This window comes from Leucoraja erinacea, chromosome 22 (assembly GCF_028641065.1).
Source record: "Leucoraja erinacea ecotype New England chromosome 22, Leri_hhj_1, whole genome shotgun sequence".
Lineage (NCBI taxonomy): Eukaryota > Metazoa > Chordata > Chondrichthyes > Rajiformes > Rajidae > Leucoraja > Leucoraja erinaceus.
The window spans coordinates 29,956,608-29,980,474 of record NC_073398.1 but is presented as its reverse complement, the minus strand read 5'-3'; the positions used below and the strand labels follow the sequence as shown (position 1 = coordinate 29,980,474).

The following is a 23,867-nucleotide window of genomic DNA, read 5'->3' as shown; positions in this document are numbered from 1 at the left end:
GATGAGTCAGAGTATAGAAGTGAGATCGACCGATTGGCGAAATGGTGCCAGCACAACAACCTAGCTCTCAATATCATTAAAACCAAGGCATTGATTGTGGACTTTGTAAGAGGAAGGATGAGGACCCACAATCCTGTTTATATTAATGGGACGATGGTGGAGAGAGTCAAAAACTTCAAATTCCTGGGCGTGCATATTTTCGAAGATCTTTCCTGGACCCAGCACACTTATGGAATTATAAGGAAAGCACATCAATGCCTCTACTTCCTGAGAAGATTACAGAGATTCGGTATGTCAAAGATGATTCTCTTGAATTTCTACAGGGGTACAGTAGAGAGCACATTGAATGGTTGCATCATCGCTTGGTTTGGCACCTTGGACGTCCGGGAGCAGAAAAACAGCAAAAAGTTGTGAACACTGCCCAGTCCATCACCGCTCTGATCTCCCCACCATCAAAGGGATTTATCGGAGTCGCTGCCTCAAAGGCAGCCAACATCATCAGAGACCCACACCATCCTGGCCTTATATTCATTTCACCACTGCCATTGGGAAGAAAGTCCAGGAGCCTGAAAACCGTAACGTCCAGGAACAGCTTCACCCCTGCAGCCATCAGGCTATTAAACACTACAACCTCATTTTGGCTCTGAACTACAGTAGACTTATTATTTTTGTTGCACTGCTATGTTTATTTTTTGAGTGTGTGTGTGGGGGACAATAAAACACTCTTGAGGATGTATCGGTATATTATTAAACAGAGTGTTTATGCAAAGCTTGGACCGCTACACTACTCTCAATTATTAGCCATGTATTGAATGTTGTTCAATGTGCTATTGAGTGGTACTTAAACATTAACAATCTACTCGGTGATGCCCAGTTTGGGTTCTGTTAGGAATAACTGAGCGGTAGACCTCTGTCCCTCCTTTGTGTAAACATGGACCATGGAGTTTAATTGCAAGGTGGGGTGAGAATAATTATCTGACTATCAATATACCACTTGATATCAAAATTGAAATCCATGATCTTTACAAGGCCGTGTCTTTTGTGTTGGGGATTCAACTCGCATAAAGGATGGTTGTGTTTCTTCAAGGTCAGTAATACCATTTTCTGCTGCTTCATTAATGACCTTTCTTAAATTGGTACCAGTGGAGATGTTTGCATGATGTGTAGGAAGGAACTGCAGATGCTGGTTTGCACCTAAGACACAACATGCTGGAGTAACTCAGCGGGACAGGTAGCATCTCTGAAGAGAAGGCATAGGCGATGTTTCGAGTTGAGACCCTTGTTCAGACTGATGTTGGGGAGAGGGGAACTTGATATATGGAAGGGTAAGGTGTGAAAACAACAGATCAAAGCAGACAATGTCCAAGGGAATGTAGATTGGTTCAATGTAGGCTGAGGGGAAGGTAGCAATGAGGCAGACAAACAGGAAAACAGTAAAGGAGGAGAGTGAAACTAGTCAGAGAACTTACATGGCGTTCAATTCCATGCAAAAACATTCGGGAAGAACGGCAACTTGCTAAAAAAATTTAATGAAAAGTATTTTTAAATTTGAATGGCTTTCTGAATTTGTCTTCCATGAATAAGGGGGAAGCAATCCAGCAAGTAAAACTGCTGGAGCTTACTGATAGTTCCTGCTTGATGGCACAAATCTCAGAACTATTCAATGTAAGGAAAGCAAATGTTTTAATGATATCCAGTGTGGCTTCATGCTTGCAGCATTCATATTTTTTTTTCATATGGTTATAGTCAGCAACTAGAAGTATGAAAATTCATGTTTTAATTGACTGCTGTCTTTTATTGGCAGGTCTCTGCAGTAGATTCTTTGGAGGGGCAGTTACTGCAAGTGGAAGGGCTGAGTGACCTACGCTTGGAGCTCCACAGCAAAAAAATGAACATGCACATGGTTCTGATTGATGAACTACACCGCCACTTGTATATTAAATCCACAAGCCGTGTTGGCAACAAAAACCGGGATAAGAACAGAACTGGGTCAGTATCAAATTATGTGATGTCATAGGGTCATATTTTTGGCATGGACATGGCTCGACCCACTGTGTACAAGTTAACCTTTTTGTCCATCCATACTAATCCCATTTGCCCACATTTGGACTACATACAGTATTTCTCTGTCTTGCTTATTTAAGTGTAATGTCAATAGTGTTCGGTTGTCTTATGTCCCAAAATGGAACCGAATTCTTAGCACAACAGACATGTAAACATAGTCTGTAAACACCATAATAAGCAGCAAATTGTTCAGTGTATATATTTCAGTAAATATATATATACACTAGACTAAGTGGGACCCGTTGGGTCCCGGCTTCACACGAGAGGACTGGTCTCCAACACAATATTCCACCTCTCCACCAATTCCAATATTGCTGGCCAGTGTGTGGGGTGGGGGTGGGGGGGGGGGGGGGGGGGGGCTTTCTGGAGCACTAGCATGGTGTTGTGGGCTGAAGGGACTGGTTTCCAGAGGGCTATTATGGACATTGTGGGCTGGCAGCTCAGTCACTGAGACCACACACAGACACAGACACTCACACAGACACAGACACTCACACAGACACATACACATACACAGACACAGACACAGTGTGTCCAAATATTTGTTTTAGCGTCTCTCGGTGTGTCTTGTGGTGAGGGGAGGAAAGGGGGGGGGAACCGTTTTCGGTCGCCTCCTCCACGGAGAGGCGACTTTTTCCATGTTACCTCCAACGCAGCCTAACACCATGGATTGGAGCGGCCTTTCCCGGAGTCGGGCCCGGAGATTCAGCAGCTGGCGCAAAGTTATCTTTTCATCACGGAGCGGGTGAGCCCTTGCCGGGGGTCGCCAGAAGGGAGTGCTCCGATCGCTGGCCCCGCGGACTGTTACATCCTGAAGCCACGGTCTGCGGATCTTCTAGCCGCGGGCCCGGTGTCCGGAGCCTGTGATCCCTCATCAGGGATCCCTGGAGAAGAGCTTCGACGGCCGGCCTGTGGCCTACAACATCCTGAAGCCGCTGTCTCCGGTAACAAAAAGCCAATTCGGGACCTCTAAGCCGCGGAATGTGTTCGACCGTCCGGAGAGAGGGCTTGTACAACCGGCCGCCCGTACCGGCGACTACGGAGGTTTATGGCCCCGACCATGGGTGAACAATGGAGGATGACTGACTGAACTTTGTGCCTTCCACCTACTGTGGTGGATATTTTTGTGTTAAATCTTATTGTGTGTTTTTTTTTAATTGTACCGCTGCTGGCAAATTAATTTCACTGCACTTATATGTGTATGTGACGAATAAAACTGATTATTGACTATAACTTATTGTATTTAATAAAAAGTTCTTCTCTGATTCGCTGACCAATTAGCATGGTACATTTTACTGCCTTAATCGTTACCAAATAGAATCAGACCTTTTTATAATATTTAAATTCATGAATATTAAGCTGTTTAATTCTGAGTAAAATTACTCATTACTTTGGATGTTAGTGCTTGAAGAGTAGAAGATGGCTCAGGAACTATAAATATATATTCATTATGGTGTCATTTTGTCGTTTTCATCAGTTCCCAAAATTAATGTCAGCGACAAATTTCATGAATATTATATGCTTCATAAAATAATCCATGTTTTCTCTAGCAAGTGCTTTCTATATGTAGTGTAAAAGATGCTGTACTTGCTGTGTTACCAGTTAACACAGGTCATTTACAAAAGCAGCGATGCATTCAATGGAAATAGCATGCAATATTTAACAGGCCTTTAAGAATGTATATTGCACACATGCATCAGAATTTATCTTTCACGACCTGCTTTGAACAGCAAAAATTGCTATTGTTCTTAACTATGACATACAGACATAACTTTCAACAATTCATTGCAAAGATGAAAAATGTGAACTAAGATTGATTCAAATACCTTTCATCAGGAGGACTAACACGAAGGAGCTGATTAAAGCACTTCTCAGTCAATATTTCAGACAACAAACTTTTTTTTGCTAAAATTATTGGTAAATGTTATAATGTTCATTGGCAAGCTGATGAACAAATATTATTCTGAAAATTGGGAGAGTGTATGACACCATTGATAGCTCGAAATAACTTTGACTTGATATTGCATTTACAGCTCGTTAATGAGTGATCAACTATTGATCCCATAAAGTTACAAGGATTGTGAGTAGTAGGAACTTGAACCACAGGGACAATGTAGGAGTGAGGAAAATGCAACCAGGGAAAGGGCTGAGATAACAGAAGTGAAGAAGAGGGAAGTGAAGATCCACATCAAGCCATTTCAGTCCTCCATCGTCAGTTTATCTTGATGGACAACAGTATAACAATGTTTTAATGTTTTTTTTCATTGCTTCTTAACGTTTTCTAACCATAGCCATTACATCATTTTCTGAAAGCAAGAAGAAAGTTGAAAACAGTATCGTTTTGTCTGATCTCTTGGCATTCAAGTGAAGAACGGGTCAAACAGCAGCTCCATGATCATTCTTCTGAGGGAAATAATAAAACAGGGCCTCTTCTGTTGAAGCCTTTCTATATTTCCCTCTTGGACTGTTTGCTTTAAGTTCCTCTATTCCCCAGTACCATCTGGATCTGCATAAGGTTATCGGAAAATTGAAGCCTAATTAGCCCTGTTGCCATGTCAGAAGCTTCAGGTAGGGCCAGAGGGATTTATCCCAGGGGACAGAATTGGCTGTTGTATATTACTAGTCCCATTGATGTTACATTTGGGCTCTCTCACGTTCTCATTTATTAAAAATTCTTGTTTCTATTGATAGAGATGCATTTCTTTCCAAATGTAACTTAGAATTTGATGTGCTCCACAAATAGGTTATTTGTTGAATATCTGCCATGGTGGCAGATTGAAACCCAATCTTAAATTGACGATCATTTTATTTCAGAACACAGTCCAAAATGAATGTTTCCATGAACCCAAACCTACTGCATCTTATTAGATTCCCAAGTTAATTCACTCCGCAGATTCATTTCTTGTAATCTTCGACGTTAAAATGAGGTTTCTTAGGTTCATGAATAATCTAATCCAACTCAAAATTCCAGAAAACCATGAAAAATGAAACGTGTCACAAGTTGAATTGATTGCTATACAAAGACGTTATTAAGAAAATGTTATTTTAGGTTAAGAATGGATGGTTTCCGGAATAGCTATTGTTCAATTACATTTAATTTTAGGTGCATCACTTATTTTATTAGTTATCAAAGTAGAGCTTGGTTAGGCAGTATTAAATTCATTGATTTTTTTAATTTCTTGAATTGAAGTTCAACAGCACAGGAATGTATTCCTCGCATGATTTTTAATGTAATGATGGTGCCCAGTATTTTAGATTTTCTCATTATTCCAATTGCAGTGTATCACTTCACACTTTGTTATACTTAATTTCATTGGTCATTTTATTGACCTGTCTATGTCCTGTGGCCTCATTGTTACTATCCTCGTGTCTTCTACAAACATGTCCTGGATAAGTAAACCCAAGTCATTAATTGATACCAATGAGAATTCTTATGTTATTTCTGACCCTTGATGAAGCGCATTAATAACCTTGCTAATCTAGAAATCAATTACCCACACCACCCTCGGCTTTCTTATTCTCGGCCAATATTTCTACTTGCTGTTGCTGCTTGTTTTATGTCATGGACTTATATTCTTATAAAAAATCTTATTACATAGTGCTTCATTGTGCACTTTTTTGAAAGCCTACATACAATGTGGCAGGCGACATGTACTGCCTTCATCAATCCTCTCTGTTTCTTTATCAAGCTTGGTCCAGTTGATGAAACCTTGTATGCCTTTAGCAAATTGGTACATACTTTGTTTATTAGCCTCTTCCTTGTCTCCAAAAGTTTCTCCCAATTATGCTAGATGCTAGTTTTATCCGATTCAACAAGGATTTAATTATTTGCAGTATATTCAGCAATATTATTTACAACCATGTAGTTGCTTGGTGTTTAAAAGTGTTATTAAATAGTTTGAAATGAACAGTTTCAAACTTGATTCTTGAAGTCCGATCCATTTTTAATCATCGACTAGCAGCCTGAGGTAATCCCTCTCTGACAAGCGATGCAACCCTGCATTTTAATCCCCCCCACCCCCTCAAAGGTGCCGGAGTCGCACACACAGCCAGTGGCAGATCTGCAGTGCCGCTGAAGGTAGGTTTTGTAACATCGCTACATTGTCCTTTATTTGTTGCAAAGCTGATTTGTCAGATCCCACTGATGTTCATTCTGACATTGAATTGCTGCTCAAACAGAATTGACCATGACACTTGTGTGTTTGTTTCCAGTATCTTCTAACCTTAATTCTGGCCAGTCAGACAAAGCGAGCAGTGACATTATTAAGCAAAAAGCAAAGTGCTGGAATTCAGCAGGCTACGTTCTTCGAGACCTGACCCAGAAGAAGGGTTTCGACCCGAAACGTTGCCTATTTCCTTCACTCCATAGATGCTGCCTCACCCGCTGAGTTTCTCCAGCATTTTTGTCTATCTTCGATTTTCCAGCATCTGCAGTTCCTTGTTAAACATTTTAACCAAAAGACCATCTGTCTATTTTCATTCGCAGATACTACCTAGCCTGTTAAGTTCCTCCAGGTTTTTTTTTGCTCAAGGTTTTGGCATCTCCTGTCTCTTATGTCTCCAGTGACAACATTTGTTGTTATTTTATTCTGTCTCTGTTGATTTAGGTCTTGTTGGCATGGTCAAACATTAGTACTGTTGTGTAATAATTATTTTTGAAATCCATCAAAATTGAAATGTTCAGGAAGATTGACAATATTTAGCTGGGTTTTGATGACGATATGTTGAATTTATGTATTAGGCTTATTTCTCTCTTTTGAAATGGTACATGACTTTCAGATTGATGCCAGCAGTTTCTGTTTTATTAAGCAAAATATCTGCATTTACATTGCTTGCTTGTGGTTAAATTGATATGTCATTTGTGTGAGGATAAACATAAATAGGATTTTTTTTTGTTTTTTTAAAGCTTACTTGGGAAGGATATATCTCCTGCTCCTCTTATTGATATCAACTTTGTATCAAACTCACGGAAATTTATCGATAACTCACAGTACGGTGGTTCTGGGAGTATGGCAGGTGAGTACATCAATTTCCAAAGATCTTTGATGCTGCCTGCATTTGACATGTTGCTCATGGGATAGTGCTTTAAGATTCATCTAATTGATCTCTATGGAGGAAAAAGCAAAGCGTTTGGTTAATTAACAGGGGAAAGCTATGTTTGAGCATCTTAACATCATCTGTTAAAATACCTTGTATAGTATTTGATCTTTTTGTGAATTATCAAGAAATTAGCAGTTTCCTTATGTTTTTTCTTACGGGTAACAGAATTGGTGATAACTCACAAGGCTTCAATGTCAGTCGGTAGTCATCTTGACTTATGTTTTGCAGCATTGGACAGGTATGATTAGTGCACACTGCACACCCGACCACAAGTTTTTATTTGTTTGTGCGTATTGACCATGTAATTTCATCACCAATGCCTATAATGTTGGTGAAAAAATCCAATTCCACACAGGAGACAATCGGAGTTCCCACAATCCTACGAACCTCCCTCAAACACCAGGCATCAGTTGCACCCTCACTGGGTGGACTGCAGCTTTTTTAGCAAAGTCCTATGAATTTAAAAAGTAGCTTCTCGTATTTCTCTGCCCACTTATCAGGTGAAATACAGAATACTCAACCTGCTGAGTTACTCCAGCACTTTATATCCTTTTGTGTATTAACCAGCATCTGCAGTTTCGATTGATTATATTGAATGCAGATTTTATTGAGTTGGCAGTTGAGGCATTAGCCTCTGGAAGATGCCTCTTTTAGGTGACAATACATGTCTTGATACTCCCTAAGAAGCTAAGGTGCTCCTCCAACCCTAACATCCATTTGTCATCATGATAAAAGTCTTGGTTTCAATTGAAGCTGAAACATTGAGGTGACAATTGGGGCACTCACCACTTCTGTATGTGCTGATTCTCTTCAATCTTTCATTGCCAAGTTCTCTCTTGGCAGTGAAAGTTCCATCAAGCATATCGCAAGTTAAGTATGCGAGCTAGCTCAGAGAAATGGACTGGGCTTGCGAGAGATCCTACCCTCCCATAACTCTTCTCCTGCGATCTGCTCCTTCAAGCATGCCTACCTTGGCCATTGTTCAGTTTGAATTCGTTAATCACTTATTTAATGCCAGCAAAGGTGTCATGCATGGTTAGATGTGTTGTACAGTATGTTTCTCTTAATGCATTAGAATTCAATTGGAGATCAAATCCAGCATGTCTCTCCCTATTTTTCTTTGTTTATTCCATAAATATGATGAACCTTGGGGTCATGAAATTCAGTTAATTTGATCTCGGTAAAGGTTGCTAGAAGGTTGGGATTCAAAGTAGGAGTGTATCCTGTTTAAAACCTGAGAAAGCAGGAAATGGCTGGGAGTCTCATCTTGTTTTGCCTGCTGATATAATGTCGTAAAATGTATTTCACTGCACATTGGTAATGTGACAAAGTACCATTGTAATTATTATTATTATATGTAGTATCTGCAAGTTAACGCTAGGCTGTACTACTGTGAATATATCTACCACCAACTTCCTTCCCATTCCCCATTCCCATCCCCCTGTTCACTCAATCCCAAGTGTCCAACTGAGCAAGAGATCTTGTTCCCACCTAGGATCTCACTAAGCTAAAAGCCTCTTTCCAATTCAACAGAAACATTATTTATTGGATCACCAGATACTGATTCTGAATGGCATAGCACAAAACTGGTGTCTGAGAAAATTGGACAATGATTTGGCAATCATCATCCACGTCTGCCGAGCTACTAATCTGATGCAGACAAAACACCAGAAAGTGCTGTCTGTTACTGCAACAGTTGTGGGCAGTGGGACATGTAATGTGGCCCATTGTACTGAATGCCAATAATTTGTGCCCCTTGATTGGAAAACAGACAACTGTGAGCCTGTAGCAAATTAGACACATACAAAATCTTTGTCTTTGTACGAAACAAAGTCAACGTTGCCAGTAGTCAAACACAGAGCATAAATTGCAGCAATTACCAAATGAGGCTAGTTTTGTTTATTACCACACTCAAGGCAAGCTTTATGCGCATTTCATGCACAATTGCTTTTTGCAAATTGGCAGAGAATTGGGTAAGGAAATAGTATTATTTCCAAAGTTAGCATTCATTGTTGATAAACAGATATTTCTCAGAGCGCTGGAGGATGAGGGGTGATCTTATAGTTTTGTGTAGAAGATCATGAGCGGATTAGATAGGGTAAATACACATTTTATCAACCAGTAGCTGAATCAAGAACCAGAGGGCATATGTTTATGGTGAGGGTGTGGGGGGGGGGGTGGAAACGAAGAACCTGAAGGGCAACTTGTTTACATAATGGGTGGCAGGTAGATGGAACAAGTCTCCAGAGGAGGTACTTGAGGCAACTACTATCACAATGTTTGAAAACATTTGGTCAGGTACATGGATAGGATAGGTTTTGGAGGGATATGGGTCAAATGCAGGCAAGTGGAATGAATGTAGATGGGGCACGTTGGTCTGTGTGGGCAAGTTGGGCCAAAGGGCATATTTCTTCAGCCGATGACTCAATGAGCTCATGAATGATTATCTCTGAAAATATTTATTAGATAAATATTGGTTGCCTTTTTGTACCATGGCTTGTAAAGATGTCTGCTTCAAGTTCATCAAGATCCTAGAACAATCCAGTCAAACAGCTTATTTATTTTTTAAAGTTGCTTTCGATTCTTTAACTGACCGTTTCATAAAGCTTCTTAACAAACTTTCCAAGTTTAAATCTAAAACTTTTATTTTTACAGTAGTCTGGAAGTAGCAGGTGGTTATCCGACAGATTTCTTGAGATTTGCCGCTTGCTGAAGAGCGAGCAGTAAGTGCTTCCTAGATTTTCATGCCTGTTGATCCTAGAGGTCAACAGTGCACGTATCTGACCTTTGGGGCCTGATGCTAAACTCAGCACTGCTTGCAAGGGTGTTTCGTTTGTTGCAAAGCTGCCAGGCTGAATTTACTTTGCATCTAGTTCCTTCCCACAACAGCAAGGAGACTTAAAGGGTTTTCTCACGGTGCGACCTGAAGCAAGACTTAACAAGAGTTTAACATCGTGGGAACCTTCTGCGATAACAGTACGGCATTCGTGGACCCCCGAGGACCTACGTGGCGCTAACGTCAGGTAGTCGCGATACTTTTTGAGGTCGGGAGAAAATTCAAACATTTTTGAATTTCTCCAAGAGTGCCTTGGTGAGCTTTGCAACATTGTTCGAATGCAGTGGCCCGTGCGATATCCGTAATAACTCTTGCGGGTACCGTGGGAACTCCTGCGAACGGCAAACCCGGAAGCCTGACAGAGGGGACATAAGGTGAGGTTAAATAAATATATTTTTTACTATCAGATTGATGTCTGCAACTCTTCATTAACACATCACTACAAGAGGAATATCTCTAATGTTATAATCCCTCTCATGCTGAAACACAAAATAGTTGAAGGGTGGTGAAATAATCACATTTTTATTATTTTTCATTTTTGAGTGTCCAAGTACCTCCACTTGCTGAGCTATTTTACTCCGGCAGTTTGTGTCTCTTTTTGTCTGAAAGCAGTTTCTAACTGGAAGAACTCCGCGGGCCAGGCAGCATCTACGGAGGGAAATTGACAGGCGAGCCTTTCCTCATGCTGCCTTATCTCTCTACACCCCCCCCCCCCCCCCCCAACTGCCACCCACACACACAAATGCTGGAGAAACTCAGCGGGTGCAGCAGCATCTATGGAACGAAGGAAATAGGCAACGTTTCGGCCCGAAAAGTTGCCTATTTCTTGTGCATGTGTCGGAAGGAACAGCAGATGCCGGTTTAAAGAGAATGAGTAACTCGACGGCAGGCAGCATCTTTTGGGAAAAGGAATGGGTGACATTTCGGGTCGAGACCCTTCTGATATGCTGCTTGTCCCGCTGAGCTACATGTTGTGTCTATCTTCGTTTTAATCCAGCATCTGCAGTTCCTTCCTGGCCGAACCCGATTGAAAGATGAGAGGCTGGGCGATAGAAATCATTAATTGAATTGAATAACTAGATACCTGTCTAATCGTATCTACAGGATTGGACAGGCTAGATGGAGGAAGAATGTTCCCGATGTTGGGGGAGTCCAGAACCAGGGTCCCAGTTTTACAGTCTACCGTGGGAACTCTTTAATTACAGCGGGAAACCTTCAGTTTCCCAGGGGGTCGGGACGGGACTGGAGTTGGGACGGAAAGGTGGGGGAGTCGAGGGAGAGGAGGGGGAGACAGATGGGGGTGTCTTCATTTAGTGGCGGTGGGTGTCTGTCACTGAAACAGGCAGGTGAGATTTCACGTTCACCTTGTGTGTGCCTCTCTCTCTCTCTCCCCCTCCCTCCCTCCCTCTCACACAGGCATGAATGGATGAACTCCACGGGCCAGGCAGCATCTACGGAGGGAAATGGACAGGCGACCCATTCTTCAGGGTGCCTTATGTCTCTCTCCCCCCCCCCCCCCCAACTCCCACACACACACACACGCGAATGCTGGAGCAACTCCGCGCGTGCAGCAGCATCTATGGAACGAAGGAAATAGACAACGGTTCGGCCCCGCTGCACCCGCTGCACCCGCTGAGTTTCTCCAGCATTCGTTTGTGTGGGTGGGAGTTGGGGGGGGGGGGAGAGAGACATAAGGCAGCCTGAAGAATGGGTCGCCTGTCCATTTCCCTCCGTAGATGCTGCCTGGCCCGCGGAGTTCATCCATTCATGTCTGTGTGAGAGGGAGGGAGGGAGAGAGAGAGAGAGGCACACACAAGGTGAATGTGAAAAATCACCTGCCTGTTTCAGTGACAGATACCCACCGCCACTAAATGAAGACACCCCCATCTGTCTCCCCCTCCTCTCCCTCGACTCCCCCACCTTTCCCTCCCAACTCCAGTCCCGTCCCAAGTTCGGTCTGTGAAATGCAACACGCCAGCCCCGACAACCAGCCCGGTGGTCAGTCCTTTGAAGATAGACACCAGTTGCTTGGAGCAACTCAGCGGGACAGGCAGCATCTCTGGAGAGAAGGAACGGGTGGCGTTTCGGGTCGAGAGCCTTCTTCAGACTGAAAGTTTCACCTCTCAGTAGATCATAAAATAACACAATCATCACGGTCAATGTGAGACACAGTCTTTATTCATATTTGACAAAATAAAAAGACGACCTTGCACGTATTGAGAGAAGGTGCATCACACCAAACAACATTTGTCTAAAAAAACACAGATTATTCTTCAGCTCATTAAAGAGCTCGGGTGAAAAAAACCAATATAGTGTGTGACACAAAGTAACATCATTTGTGCCACGTGATTAACTACACTACAGTCCACGATGTTCATTCACGATTAACGGGAAAGATCGGGAGACGGACAAGTCACTCGCAAAAATGACAGAATTGCAGAGTACCGTGGGAACTCTTTATCTACCTCCCGCTATATCGTGCGGAACTCTTGCTGGACCACGACCACTTCACTCTGGTGACATCTTGCATCAGATCGCACCGTGAGAACTGGCCATTACTGTATGATAGCATAGGCCTTTAGAAAACCACATGCCAATCGATTGATGGAGGCCTGAGGGTTTGCCACCCTTTGACCAAGTCACCAAATTCAATTTTACCCTGCAGGAAGGTAGTTATGTTATCAGCAGGACCTTGAGATCCATGTACTGCAAAAAAAAATAGTTTGGTTGCAAGACCAGTGCACATGTTGACTGCAAGGTTCAGACCAGAATCAACTCTGTACAGCCCAACACTAATGCTCATCATAATTGCTCATTGGTATTCAGGTCTGTATTTTGTGATTGGCATCACAGAGATCAAAGACCTCAAGTATTAGAGCTCTACATTCCATAGTTAATGAGGTTGAGGAACAATGCATACTTCCAGCAAATAGGTTATCAGCTTTGAACATTTTTTGCAGCCAGTTGGGAAATATAATTAGGAACTGCAATCCATAATTATTTTTCATGTCGAGTGGTTTGCACCTTTTAAATAGGTTTATAATATTTGAAATTATTACACATTAACATGGATGATAAGTGTGTCATTTGAATATATAACAAACCAACGTTCAATTTTTCATGCTCATTATTTGTCAATTTTTTAAAGGAAATATTAAAAACAGAATTTGTGGTCTATTGTTTTAACGTAAGCTCTTAGTTTTACATGAACCATTATCTGTTGATAACCAGCTCAAGCAGTACCATGTGATTTGTGGTACAATATTATCAAGTTGCCTAAACTATTAAAATTTGCTCGTGTTCAGCAAGTAAATCATACATTTTTGGCTCACGTGACATATATTTTTTGGTAATTCTTTAATTAGTGGTAAAATATGGCATGACAAATGCAGTGATTTTCCTTGAAAAAGTAAAATAAGACACAGCCAATTAATATACAGTACTTCTTGAAGTAGTAGATATATTACTGTATGTGACAACTTGTTCTCATTAATAAAAGTAACCATTTATAATAGACTCTCATTTTAAATGTGTTGTTTCTTGGACAGTAATTATAATTAGAAAAGCCCACCAGCCTGGAAATAATACATTGCTCTCTAAATGGACTGTACAAAAAGGGAGGGAGTAAAACAACATAATATCCTTTCCCATACATATTTATTTTTGCCAACAAACTGAAAAATTGAATATATGCAGCCACAAATTTGTGTAAGATAATGTCACATCTCAGTTTGTTGTAATCAGAGATCAGATCCAGCAGTTTTAGTTATTTATAGTTATCAATATTCCTCTCGTGCAGAGCGATGCAAATCTGGAATTGGTCTGGGTCTGAAGTTCACAAGATGGTATTATTTTCAACGCATTTTAATTAATTCCATTCTACGGCAATATCTGCAGCTCCAGTTATAGTCATCTCTGGGGTGGGCAGGAAGTTGTCTTTAAAGTGACCATTTTATTTTTTTCCTTGCTGAAGTACAAATGAAAGAGGCAAAGTGGTAACAAATCCAAAGGTGCAATACTATTTGTGGATTTTGCAAATCAATATTCTTGGAGACATACAGCAATAGAAACTGGCTCTTTGGCCCAACTTGCCCATGCCGCACCAAGGTGCCCCATCTACACTAGTTTCACCTGCCCACTTTTGCCCCATACCCCTCTAAACTTCTCCTATCCTCCTATCCACTTACCTGTCCAAATGTATTTTAAATGTTGTTATATACCTGCCTCAACTACTCCCTCTGACATTGTTCCATTTTCTCACTACTCTCAATGTGAATAAGTTGCCCTTCAGGCTCCTATCAAATCTTTTCCCCCTCACCAAAAACCTATGTCATTTGGTTCTTGATTCTTTACTGGAATAAAATGTACAAATTAACAGTAAGAGAAAATGCACTGGAAATACAAACCAAATTCAGGAACTAAGGTGTTAAATGGATTGAAATAGCACACAATTATTTGAGATAAGAACACCTTCAGTTTCCCATTACTTTGTGTAATCTGTCGTGGTTTAGTCAGGTTTGACATATCTTTAAGTTAATAACCTTCTAAGTGATTTATATCAATTGATTAAATGTCAAGTCTTGGGCAAGCTCAGTCTGTATCGTGGTGGACCTCTGTCGTGGAAAAATAAAGGACAAACTTTGTAGATTTGTTATAGAATTGGATTCACATGTTTTGATCTGAGGAAAAAAAGAGTCATTCTTTCACATTCTAATGTATTCCAGTGTCAATGAAATATAATAAATTTATTGGCATAGTAGCAATTGTATTGAAGTGCCTCAGTTGCTCCAATCCATATATAAAATTTAGGTGCTTCCTTTGTGGTATTACCGGATTATTAAATCTTGAAGATAAATAAAAGTATACCATCACATGAACAATGCCATATATGCAGCCTTTTGTATGGTGGATGGAACCCGATTTAATCACATCACATCAACAGTGGATGCGATCCCACTGGCTCTCCACTCTGCTCTGGACCACTTGGACAACAAAAACTCATATGTCAGGCTGTTATCCATTGATTCCAGCTCGGCATTTAATACCATCATCCCCTCCAAGCTGGTTACCAAGCTCTCAGATCTGGGTCTCTGCACATCCCTCAGCAATTGGATCCTCAACTTCCTCATTCACAGACCACAGTCTGTCTGTATTGGTGGAAATGTGTCATCCTCGATAACAATCAGCACGGGAGCACCTCAAGGCTGTGTGGTCAGCCCCCTGCTGTACTCACTCTGTACTCATGACTGCATAGTGCGAACTCCCTCAAGTTCGCCGACGACACCACTGTTGTGGGACGTATCACTGATGGGGACGAGTCAGAGTATAGAAGTGAGATTGACCGATTGACCAAATGGTGCCAGCACAATAACCTGGCTCTCAACACCAGCAAAACCAAGGAACTGATTGTGGACTTTGGAAGTGGTAGGATGGGGACCCACAGTCCCGTTTATATCATCGATGGTGGAAAGGGTCAAGAACTTCAAATTCCTGAGTGTGCATATTTCCGAAGATCTCTCCTGGTCCCAGAACACTGATGTAACATCAGCGCCTCTACTTCCTGAGAAGATTACAGAGAGTTGATATGTCAAGGAGGACTCGCTAGAACCTGTACAGGTGCACAGTAGAGAGCATGCTGACCGGTTGCAACGTGGCTTGGTTCGGCAACTTGAGCGTCCAGGAGCGGAAAAGGCTGCAAAAAGATGTAAACACTGCCCAGTCCATCATCGGCTCTGACCTCCCTACCATCGAGGGGATCTATCGCAGTTGCTGCCTCAAAAAGGTTGCCAACATCATCAAGAACCCACACAATCCTGGCCACACACTCATCTCTCCGCTGCCATCAGGTAGAAGGTACAGGAGCCTGAAATCTGCAACATCCAGGTTCAGAACAGCTACTTCCGCACAGCCATCAGACTATTAAACACAACTTCAAACAAACTCTGAACTATAACAGCCTATTGCACTTTATCTGTTTATTTATGTGTGTGTGTGTATATATATATATATATATATATTCCGTGGTATATGAACACACTGATCTGATCTGTATTTATGCCTACAATATTCTGTTGTGCTGCAGCAAGCAAGAATTTCATTGTCCTATCTGGGACACATGACAATAAACTCTCTTGACTTGATAAACTCTCTTGAGTCAGCTGAAAGGTGCATGATTACTGGAATCTGAATAAAAAAGGTCAGACCAAAATATATTTATTGTTTTAGATTATGGTAATAATTGTGATGGGGTGGGAACTTCTCATGGTGGACACCACATCCATTGGTGATCTAATGTTGAACACTTGCGTAAGATTAATGAATATTGAGTAGGTAAAATGGACAAAACCTTGACAAATCTGTCCTGATTGCAAAATTGTATAGAAATAGCAACTAGTTTTGTACTTGAATTAAATGTAAACACCAAAGTAATAAAGATAGAATATATTGTTGTGGTGCAACAGGACACTTGAGTTTGTGCTGAGAAACTTTAATTCAAGCGATCACCACAAATTAGAAAAACAACTTCTGGACCATGCATGTGCACATTAAACACATAAATCCAGAAACTGTCGATGATTCTTTGCTTTCCCACAGAGCCTCTACAGTATAATCTGCAGGAAACATGAACCGATGAGAACTTAAAATGGTCACAAAGTATTCTATCAAATATCTGAAAAATTGTGCATAGTTCCATGTCTTGTCGCTTAGTCTTTAACATTACATTGAACCATAATTGTTGATTAACAACCCTTCCGACTCTAAATTGTGTGTATTGTCAGTTTAATGATAAATATTTAAAATAACATAATCAATCTTTATTTTGTTAAATATTTTAATTTTTCACTTTCAACATTAATCTCATAGATAGTGGCAAGTAGCAAATAATCTGAAGGACAGGTGAAAATGATGTAATTGAAATGATTAGATTTTGGGGTGAGTTTATTGTGAGGTTAAACGTCATCTTACAATTGCAGTGCAATGCAAACAATTTTATACTGCCCTTGGAGGCAACAATGCCTGAAAAATTGAATTTATTTTTGAACTCTAAAATGAAAGCTATCTGAAGTTGGTGTGATGTGGATTTTTCTGAGTGCTCAAACTGAACCTGCCCCTTATATATTAATACTATCTTTTTGAGGGAGACGGCCCTCGGGTGGAGTGGCAGCAGAATCTCCAGCAATATAATTAGTCCATATTGGTGGGCAGAAAAACCTCAGATACAACGTGATAAACAACCCCCACAATGGTTCCCAATATGAGGGAAGGCACAATGTCCAGTCCCCATCCCATGTCCACCATTAGTCGAGCCTATTGAGGCCTCCACAGTCGCCTTTACGGAGGCCTGATGTTCCAGGCCGTTCTCGCCGGGTGATGGTGCTCCGGCGTCGGGAGAATCCTCTCAGCGGCATGGGAACCCTGGAACGGCCGCTTCCCTTACTGGAGACTGTGGCTTCCGAAGCCAACAAGACCGCGCTGGATGGAACCCACCACTGGCGATCTTGGCAAGAGATCCCAGGCTCCCGATGTTTAAGTTCAGCACCGCCGCCCGCAGCTGGCCGCTCCATAGTCCCGCAGCTTTGCGATGTTTCATCGGCTGCCTTCAGCTCACCGGAGCTCCTGCGCGGCGACCCGGGCAAGGCATCGCCCGCTCCGCAATAGCGCTCCAACGCTGCGCTGCCGCCGCCGCATCTGAGGTACTGGGCAGTCCCCTCAGGAAACGCCGCTCAAGGCCCGCTGGTAGGCCACGAGGACGGGTCGAAAGTGCAGCCCGGAGAAAAGCTGCCTCTCCGACCAGGTAGGGACCTTGAAATGTAGTTTCCCTCTATCCCCCCCCCACCACCCCCCACATAAAAAAGACTAGAACTCCAAAAACAAAACACTAAAACTCACTAAAAAAAAAAAAGAGTGAAAAGCGAACAGCTGCAGGCTGGACAGCCATACCGCACAGGACGGCGCCCACAAGGACCCATCTGTCAAACCTGTTAGAGTGTTTTAAAGCTTCTCACTATCCTTCAAATTCAGAGCGATTAAAACCTGATAAAACACAATGAGCAATTTAAAGGTTTTTAAACGATACAGATTAGAAAAATAATGATATCAACTATGTGTTGGGTAACATTTTTAGATAATTACTAATATTATAAGAAAAACCTTCCCTTATTCGCACCCTTTTAACCTTGCTGTCCAACCATTCCTTTGCAAATGCATGGGCCTGGTGATCCAGAGACCTTTAAAATAAATTTACTACTTTTATTGGTGTTCGCCAATGAAACTAATCAACAGGTTGACAAAAGGCTTTTATGAAGTACATTTCATTGATTTTAATAGCAGATACCTGAATAGAGTATCAGATACGTGAAAATGCTTTCAACCACGTCACCCCACCACTAGGTGAGACTGATGTTCAAGTGCATCTATTCCGACCTTGTCGCACCTTTCTCCCCAGCAACCTCTGCATCCAACACATAGAAACATAGAAAATAGGTGAATGAGGAGGCTATTCGGTCCTTCGAGCCAGCACCGCCATTCATTGTGATCATGGCTGATCATCCACAATCAGTGACCCGTGCCTGCCTTCTCCCCATACCCCTTGATTCCGCTAGCCCCAAGAGCCCTATCTAACTCTTTTAAATTCATCCAGTGAATTGGACTCCACTGCCTTCTGTCGCAGAGAATTCCACAAATTCACAGCTCTCTGGGTGAAAATATGACCCCTGGTTTTGGACTCCCCCAACATTGGGAACATTTGTATTGCATCAAGCTTATCCAGTCCTTTCATAATTTTATATGTTTCTATAAGGAACCCTCTCATCCTTCTAAACTCCAGTGAATACAAGCCCAGTCTTTCCAATCTTTCCTCATATGACAGTCCTGCCAACCTGGGGATTAACCTTGTGAACCTACGCTGCACTCCTTCAATAGCAAGGATGTCCTTCCTCAAATTAGGAGACCAAAGCTGCACACAATATTCCAAGTGTAGTCTCACCAGGACCCTTGTCAACTGCAGTAGGACCTCCTTGCTCACATTTATCTGCATTATACTTCATTTGCCGTGCATCTGCCCACTCACTCAACCTGTCCAAGTCATCCTGCAACCTCCAAGTATCGCAGTTCACACTGCCACCTAGCTTTGTGTCATCTGCAAATTTGCTAGTTTTACTTTTAATTCCATCATCTAAATCATTAATATATAGTAAATAGTTACGGCCCCAGCATCGAGCCTTGCAGCACTCCACTCGCCACTGCCTGCATTCTGACAGGAACCCGGTTATTCCTACTCTTTGATTTCCTGTCTACCAACCAATTCTCTATCCATGTCAATATCCTACATCCAAAACCATGTGCTCTAATTTTGCCCACTAATCTCCTGTGTGGGACCGTATCAAAGGCTTTCTGAAAATCCAGATTCACTACATCTACTGGCTCTCCATTTTACTTGTCACATCCTCAAAACATTCCAGAAGATTAGTCAAGCAAGATTTCCCCTTCATTAATCCATGCTGACTTGGACCAATCCTTTTACTGCTATCCAAATGCGCCGTTATCACTTCTTTAATAATTGACCAGCATCTTCCCTGCCACCGATATCAGGCTAACTGGTCCATAACTGGTCCATAAATGAGGTAGGCGGCGCGACTCTGGTCAGCAGCGGCCTCTGCAGCCTGTCCGCGTTTTATTATTTTTTGTCTGTGTTTTTATGTAGTTTTTGTTATTTTATGTTGGGGTGTGTGTGTGGGGGGGGTGGGGGTGGGGTGGGAGGGGGGGGGGAAACTTTTGAATCTCTCCCTGCACTGGAGACCCGACCTTTTCTCGTCGGGTTTCCGTTGTCGTTGGGGCCGCAACGAGGAGCGGCCTCCAACAGGAAGAAGCCGGGGACTCTGGTGCCGACTCACCGTTGCCGTCGCGGAGCTGGCCGAGACCGGAGCGGGTGGAGCGGTGGAGGAGCGCTGCTGCTGCTGCTGCTGCTGCTGCCGATGCCGCTGCTGCTGCTGAGTCGGAGGCTGCTACTGCGGGTCTGCGGACGGCGGCACCGGGAGCCCGCGGATCCCTGGAGGGAGACCGCTTTTCGGGGCTCCTGCAACGGCGAATTCTCCCGCCCGAGTTGCGGGGTTGAAGAGCTCCTGGAGCGGGGCCTGACACCACTGCCCCGCGCGGCTTGGAATGGCCGCGGGACTTTGCGAGCGCACACCGGGGGCTCCAACACCAAGACCCGGTGTGCGACCTCGCACCACCCGGCGTGGCTTCAATGGCCGCGGGACAATCGCCATCGCCAGCTGGGGGCTTTGACTTTGACTCTGACATCGGGGGGGGGGGAGAGTGCAGTGGAGAGATAAGTTTTTTTGGCCTTCCATCACAGCGATGTGATGGATGTTTATGTAAAATGTAATTATGTTGTGTCTGGGGTCTATTTGTGTGTAATGTATGGCTGCAGAAACGGCATTTCGTTTGGACCTCCAGGGGTCCAAATGACAATTAAATTGACTCTTGACTCTTAATTTCCCGTTTCATCTCTCGCTCCTTTCTTGAAAAGTGGGATAACATAAGCTACTCTCCAATCCACAGGAACTGATCCTGAATTTATAGAACATTGGAAAATGATCACCAAATTGTGTGCATTGAAGCATGACAGAAAATTAACTAATAGTTTCCAAAGTTCTGCTTCTTGCAAATGTAAAAAATAATAGCATTTGTTTGAGAAAGATTTTTAATGCCCTTTTTTCAGTTTTGGATTGCTTGGGTTTCTCAGTAAATAATTATATCTGGGGGAGTTTTGGGCGTCCACAGACAATTGACATGATCTGTTCAGTTTGACATTCAGATATATCTGTGAAGTTCTCCTCTTAAAAAGATGAATGATTTCAGCCTGAAGAAGCTATCACTTTCTGAGCACTGCTCTGATAGAAAATTCTACTTGCATTCTAAATTTGTAGCTGTACTTCATCTAAGCTTGTATATTGCGGTTTCAGGAAGACTCAACTTAGAATAATTTGGTCACAAGGAGATGATATGATTAATCAACCTTATTGTTCTAAGCTGCTTGGATGTTCTATGTTTTGTTAATGGCTACATTAATTAAGCATGTATATTATTTTATCCTGTCAAAATACACATATTTCAAAATCATCTTTTTTGCTGTTTTGCTTTTTAATTTCCTGCTTGGCTCCCACTTAATTATATCTTCTGTGCCAGTACACTATTTTGACCTGATGGTGCACAGTAACTGAAGTTTAAAAACGTGAAAAATAAACTTATTGCAGTTTGCTGTGGGCACTTTACAGCGTAACATTTCTGTAGGTATTGCGCTTTCAGTGGATGAGAGTCTTAATTGCGTACTTTTGGAGAACTTGTCCTTGAGGTGAAAGCGATGAGATAAAATATATAGAAGTTTATTTATCAGATCCTCTATAAGAATGGCAATTGTTGGACTGTTGACTTCTCTGCAAAATCTCATACCTCCTCATAATTTTTGTTGCTATGTGGATCTTCCGTTAGTTTGTTTGTAGTTTGGAACACTCAGTACCAAATAGGAGCACTCGGAGAACAATGCTGTCCATGATTTTCTGCTGAAAACTTGATTGCACTGGAGAATTTAATAAAGACAGATAAATATTAGCTGAGGTGTGTAGTTTTGCATGATTAACTTTTGTTTATTTTCACAGTGAAGGAGATAAACCTACAGGACATTAAGGAGGACCCGGAGTGTGATCCAGAGGAGAACAGCATACTTTTCATGGGAATTTTGATAAAAGCTCTGGCGAAACTGAAAAAGATTCCGGAGACCGTCAAAGCAACTAAAGAGCGTTTCAATCAAGAACTGGAACAGATTGTGAAACGGTCCACAACCCAGATCGCAGACCATGCTTATCAGCGAGGTGAAATTGTGTCACAGGAAAATCAACCAAGGTATTTTGTTGTATTTCATGAGCGATAAGGGATGTGCCTGTGTTAATTAGCATGTCAAAATGGAATGTCATAATTTAAAGGTCGCAATCACAAATTAATCTTTAACAGAATATATTTGAGATTTTTTTTCTCTAAATTTCCGTATTTTGAAGCTCTGCCCTCATATATGAAAAACCCTGTGAGCTTTGGTATTCAGTGCACTTTTGAGCCTGAGATGGATTTGATTACTGCCTTTACTTATTGAATGGCCTGCTGAATTACTCCAGCATTTTGTGTCTATCTTTGGTTTAAACCAGCATCTGCAGTTCCTTCCTGCAGCTTGATATTTGGTATTGGTTGGAGGGTTTATTTTCTGCTGATTTTAAACTTCAAGATTGTTAATTAACATTTTGGTGTATCAGATTAATTTTTTTGCTTAACACCATTTTGAAAGAGTTGAATCCACATCTCAATCTCTTCTTTAAAATCAATCAATATATCTTGAAGGGTTCACATTGGCTCTTCTGTTCCGTGCTTATGTTCCACATTTTGAAGATAGGGCTCTAAACTTCCAAGCATCTTTGGAAATTAGGTCTTCCCAGTGAGTTCCCAAAGATTTATGAGAATTAAACTTGTTCCATTCTCCTCCGAACGGATAGGAATACTGTCACAATTCTAGTTCTCGGTGATCACGCTAGAAAGTGCATGCAGTCATAAGTCAGTTGTGAACAGGATCACAGAAACAGCTATGACAAGAGAGCAAGCAAGCAAGGGGAGAGTGGCTGCCAGCCAACCGCAATTACTCCGCAAGTGGGTGAGAGGGCCCCTAGCTTTGCTTGGCTCGACCCTGCCCCCAATTGTGGTGGCTTGTAGAAAGGTGGGTGAGTGGTGAGAATAGGCACGCATATGTCCCATTCTCACTCAGCTGAAGATGCTTACAGCCCCATCCATTCCACTGGTCTCCCAAAAGCCTGGGGAAATATCTCGTTCAATCCTAAAAACAACTGCCTGTGTCCCCACAGCAGCCGGCAAATACATCCCCATGTAAATCTCCAAACGGCGACTCAAATCATCAATTCCTGCCAAATACATTGCCTCCACCTCAGTAGCATACAAATGTGCACCTCAGACCACACTGGCTAATTCTGAATCACTTCAATCGCTGTACAGACTTACCTGTGAAGCTTTGCTATAATGTTAGCCATGGTTAACTTATTTCAAAAAATGGTTTAAAAATTAATCCGAAAATCTTTTCAAAGTTGAAAGTGCATAAGTCGAGGCTTTTGTAAACCAGGGATTGCCTGTACAAGTGTGGACATTGAGAATTGATCGATCCTATCTAGCCATACTTAAAATCGAGCCACCAATAAAAATGGAATTGTTGGATGGGGCACTGAACTGCATTTGAAACTCTCTAATCACTGCAACTGTGTGAAGGATGATCTTCCACTTATCCATCTTGAACATTCTCCACCCTTTGTTATTGTTGACCAAACCACTGTCCTCCAATGCCTCTACACTGATTTCTAGCATGTAGGCATTCTTACCTAATTCCATTCTAATCTTAAACACGAAGTGCTAGAGAACTGTAATGGGTCAGGCAGCATCTACATCAGGAATATCAAGCAAAATTTCCAGTAGGGACCTTTCTTCAGACTTGTCATTTGTCCATCCCTCCATAGACACTGCCTAGCCCACCAAGTTCCTCCACCATTTTGTGTATTGCTTTTGTGTATAGATTCTCTGCACTCTTTCCACCATAACGACCTCTTTCCTCTGTGTTCAAGAAGGAACTGCAGATGCTGGAATATCGAAGGTACACAAAAATGCTGGAGAAACTCAGCGGGCGCAGCAGCATCTATGGAGCGAAGGAAATAGGCAACGTTTCGGGCTTCAGTCTGAAGAAGAGTTTCAGCCCGAAACGTTGCCTATTTCCTTCGCTCCATAGATGCTGCTGCACCCGCTAAGTTTCTCCAGCATTTTT

The 23,867-nt window shown here is 42.1% G+C and overlaps 1 protein-coding gene across 2 annotated transcripts in view; it reads left to right on the top strand.

Annotated features, from left to right (window-relative positions):
* Positions 1–23,867, top strand: part of exoc4 (exocyst complex component 4) — a 362,722-nt gene that overhangs the window by 24,097 nt on the left and 314,758 nt on the right. For both annotated transcript variants that reach the window (XM_055653386.1, XM_055653387.1), the window contains exons 3-5: positions 1,805–1,989; positions 6,971–7,080; positions 21,661–21,904. In XM_055653386.1, coding sequence (XP_055509361.1) covers positions 1,805–1,989; positions 6,971–7,080; positions 21,661–21,904 — 539 coding nt within the window. The remainder of the gene's footprint in view (positions 1–1,804; positions 1,990–6,970; positions 7,081–21,660; positions 21,905–23,867) is intronic.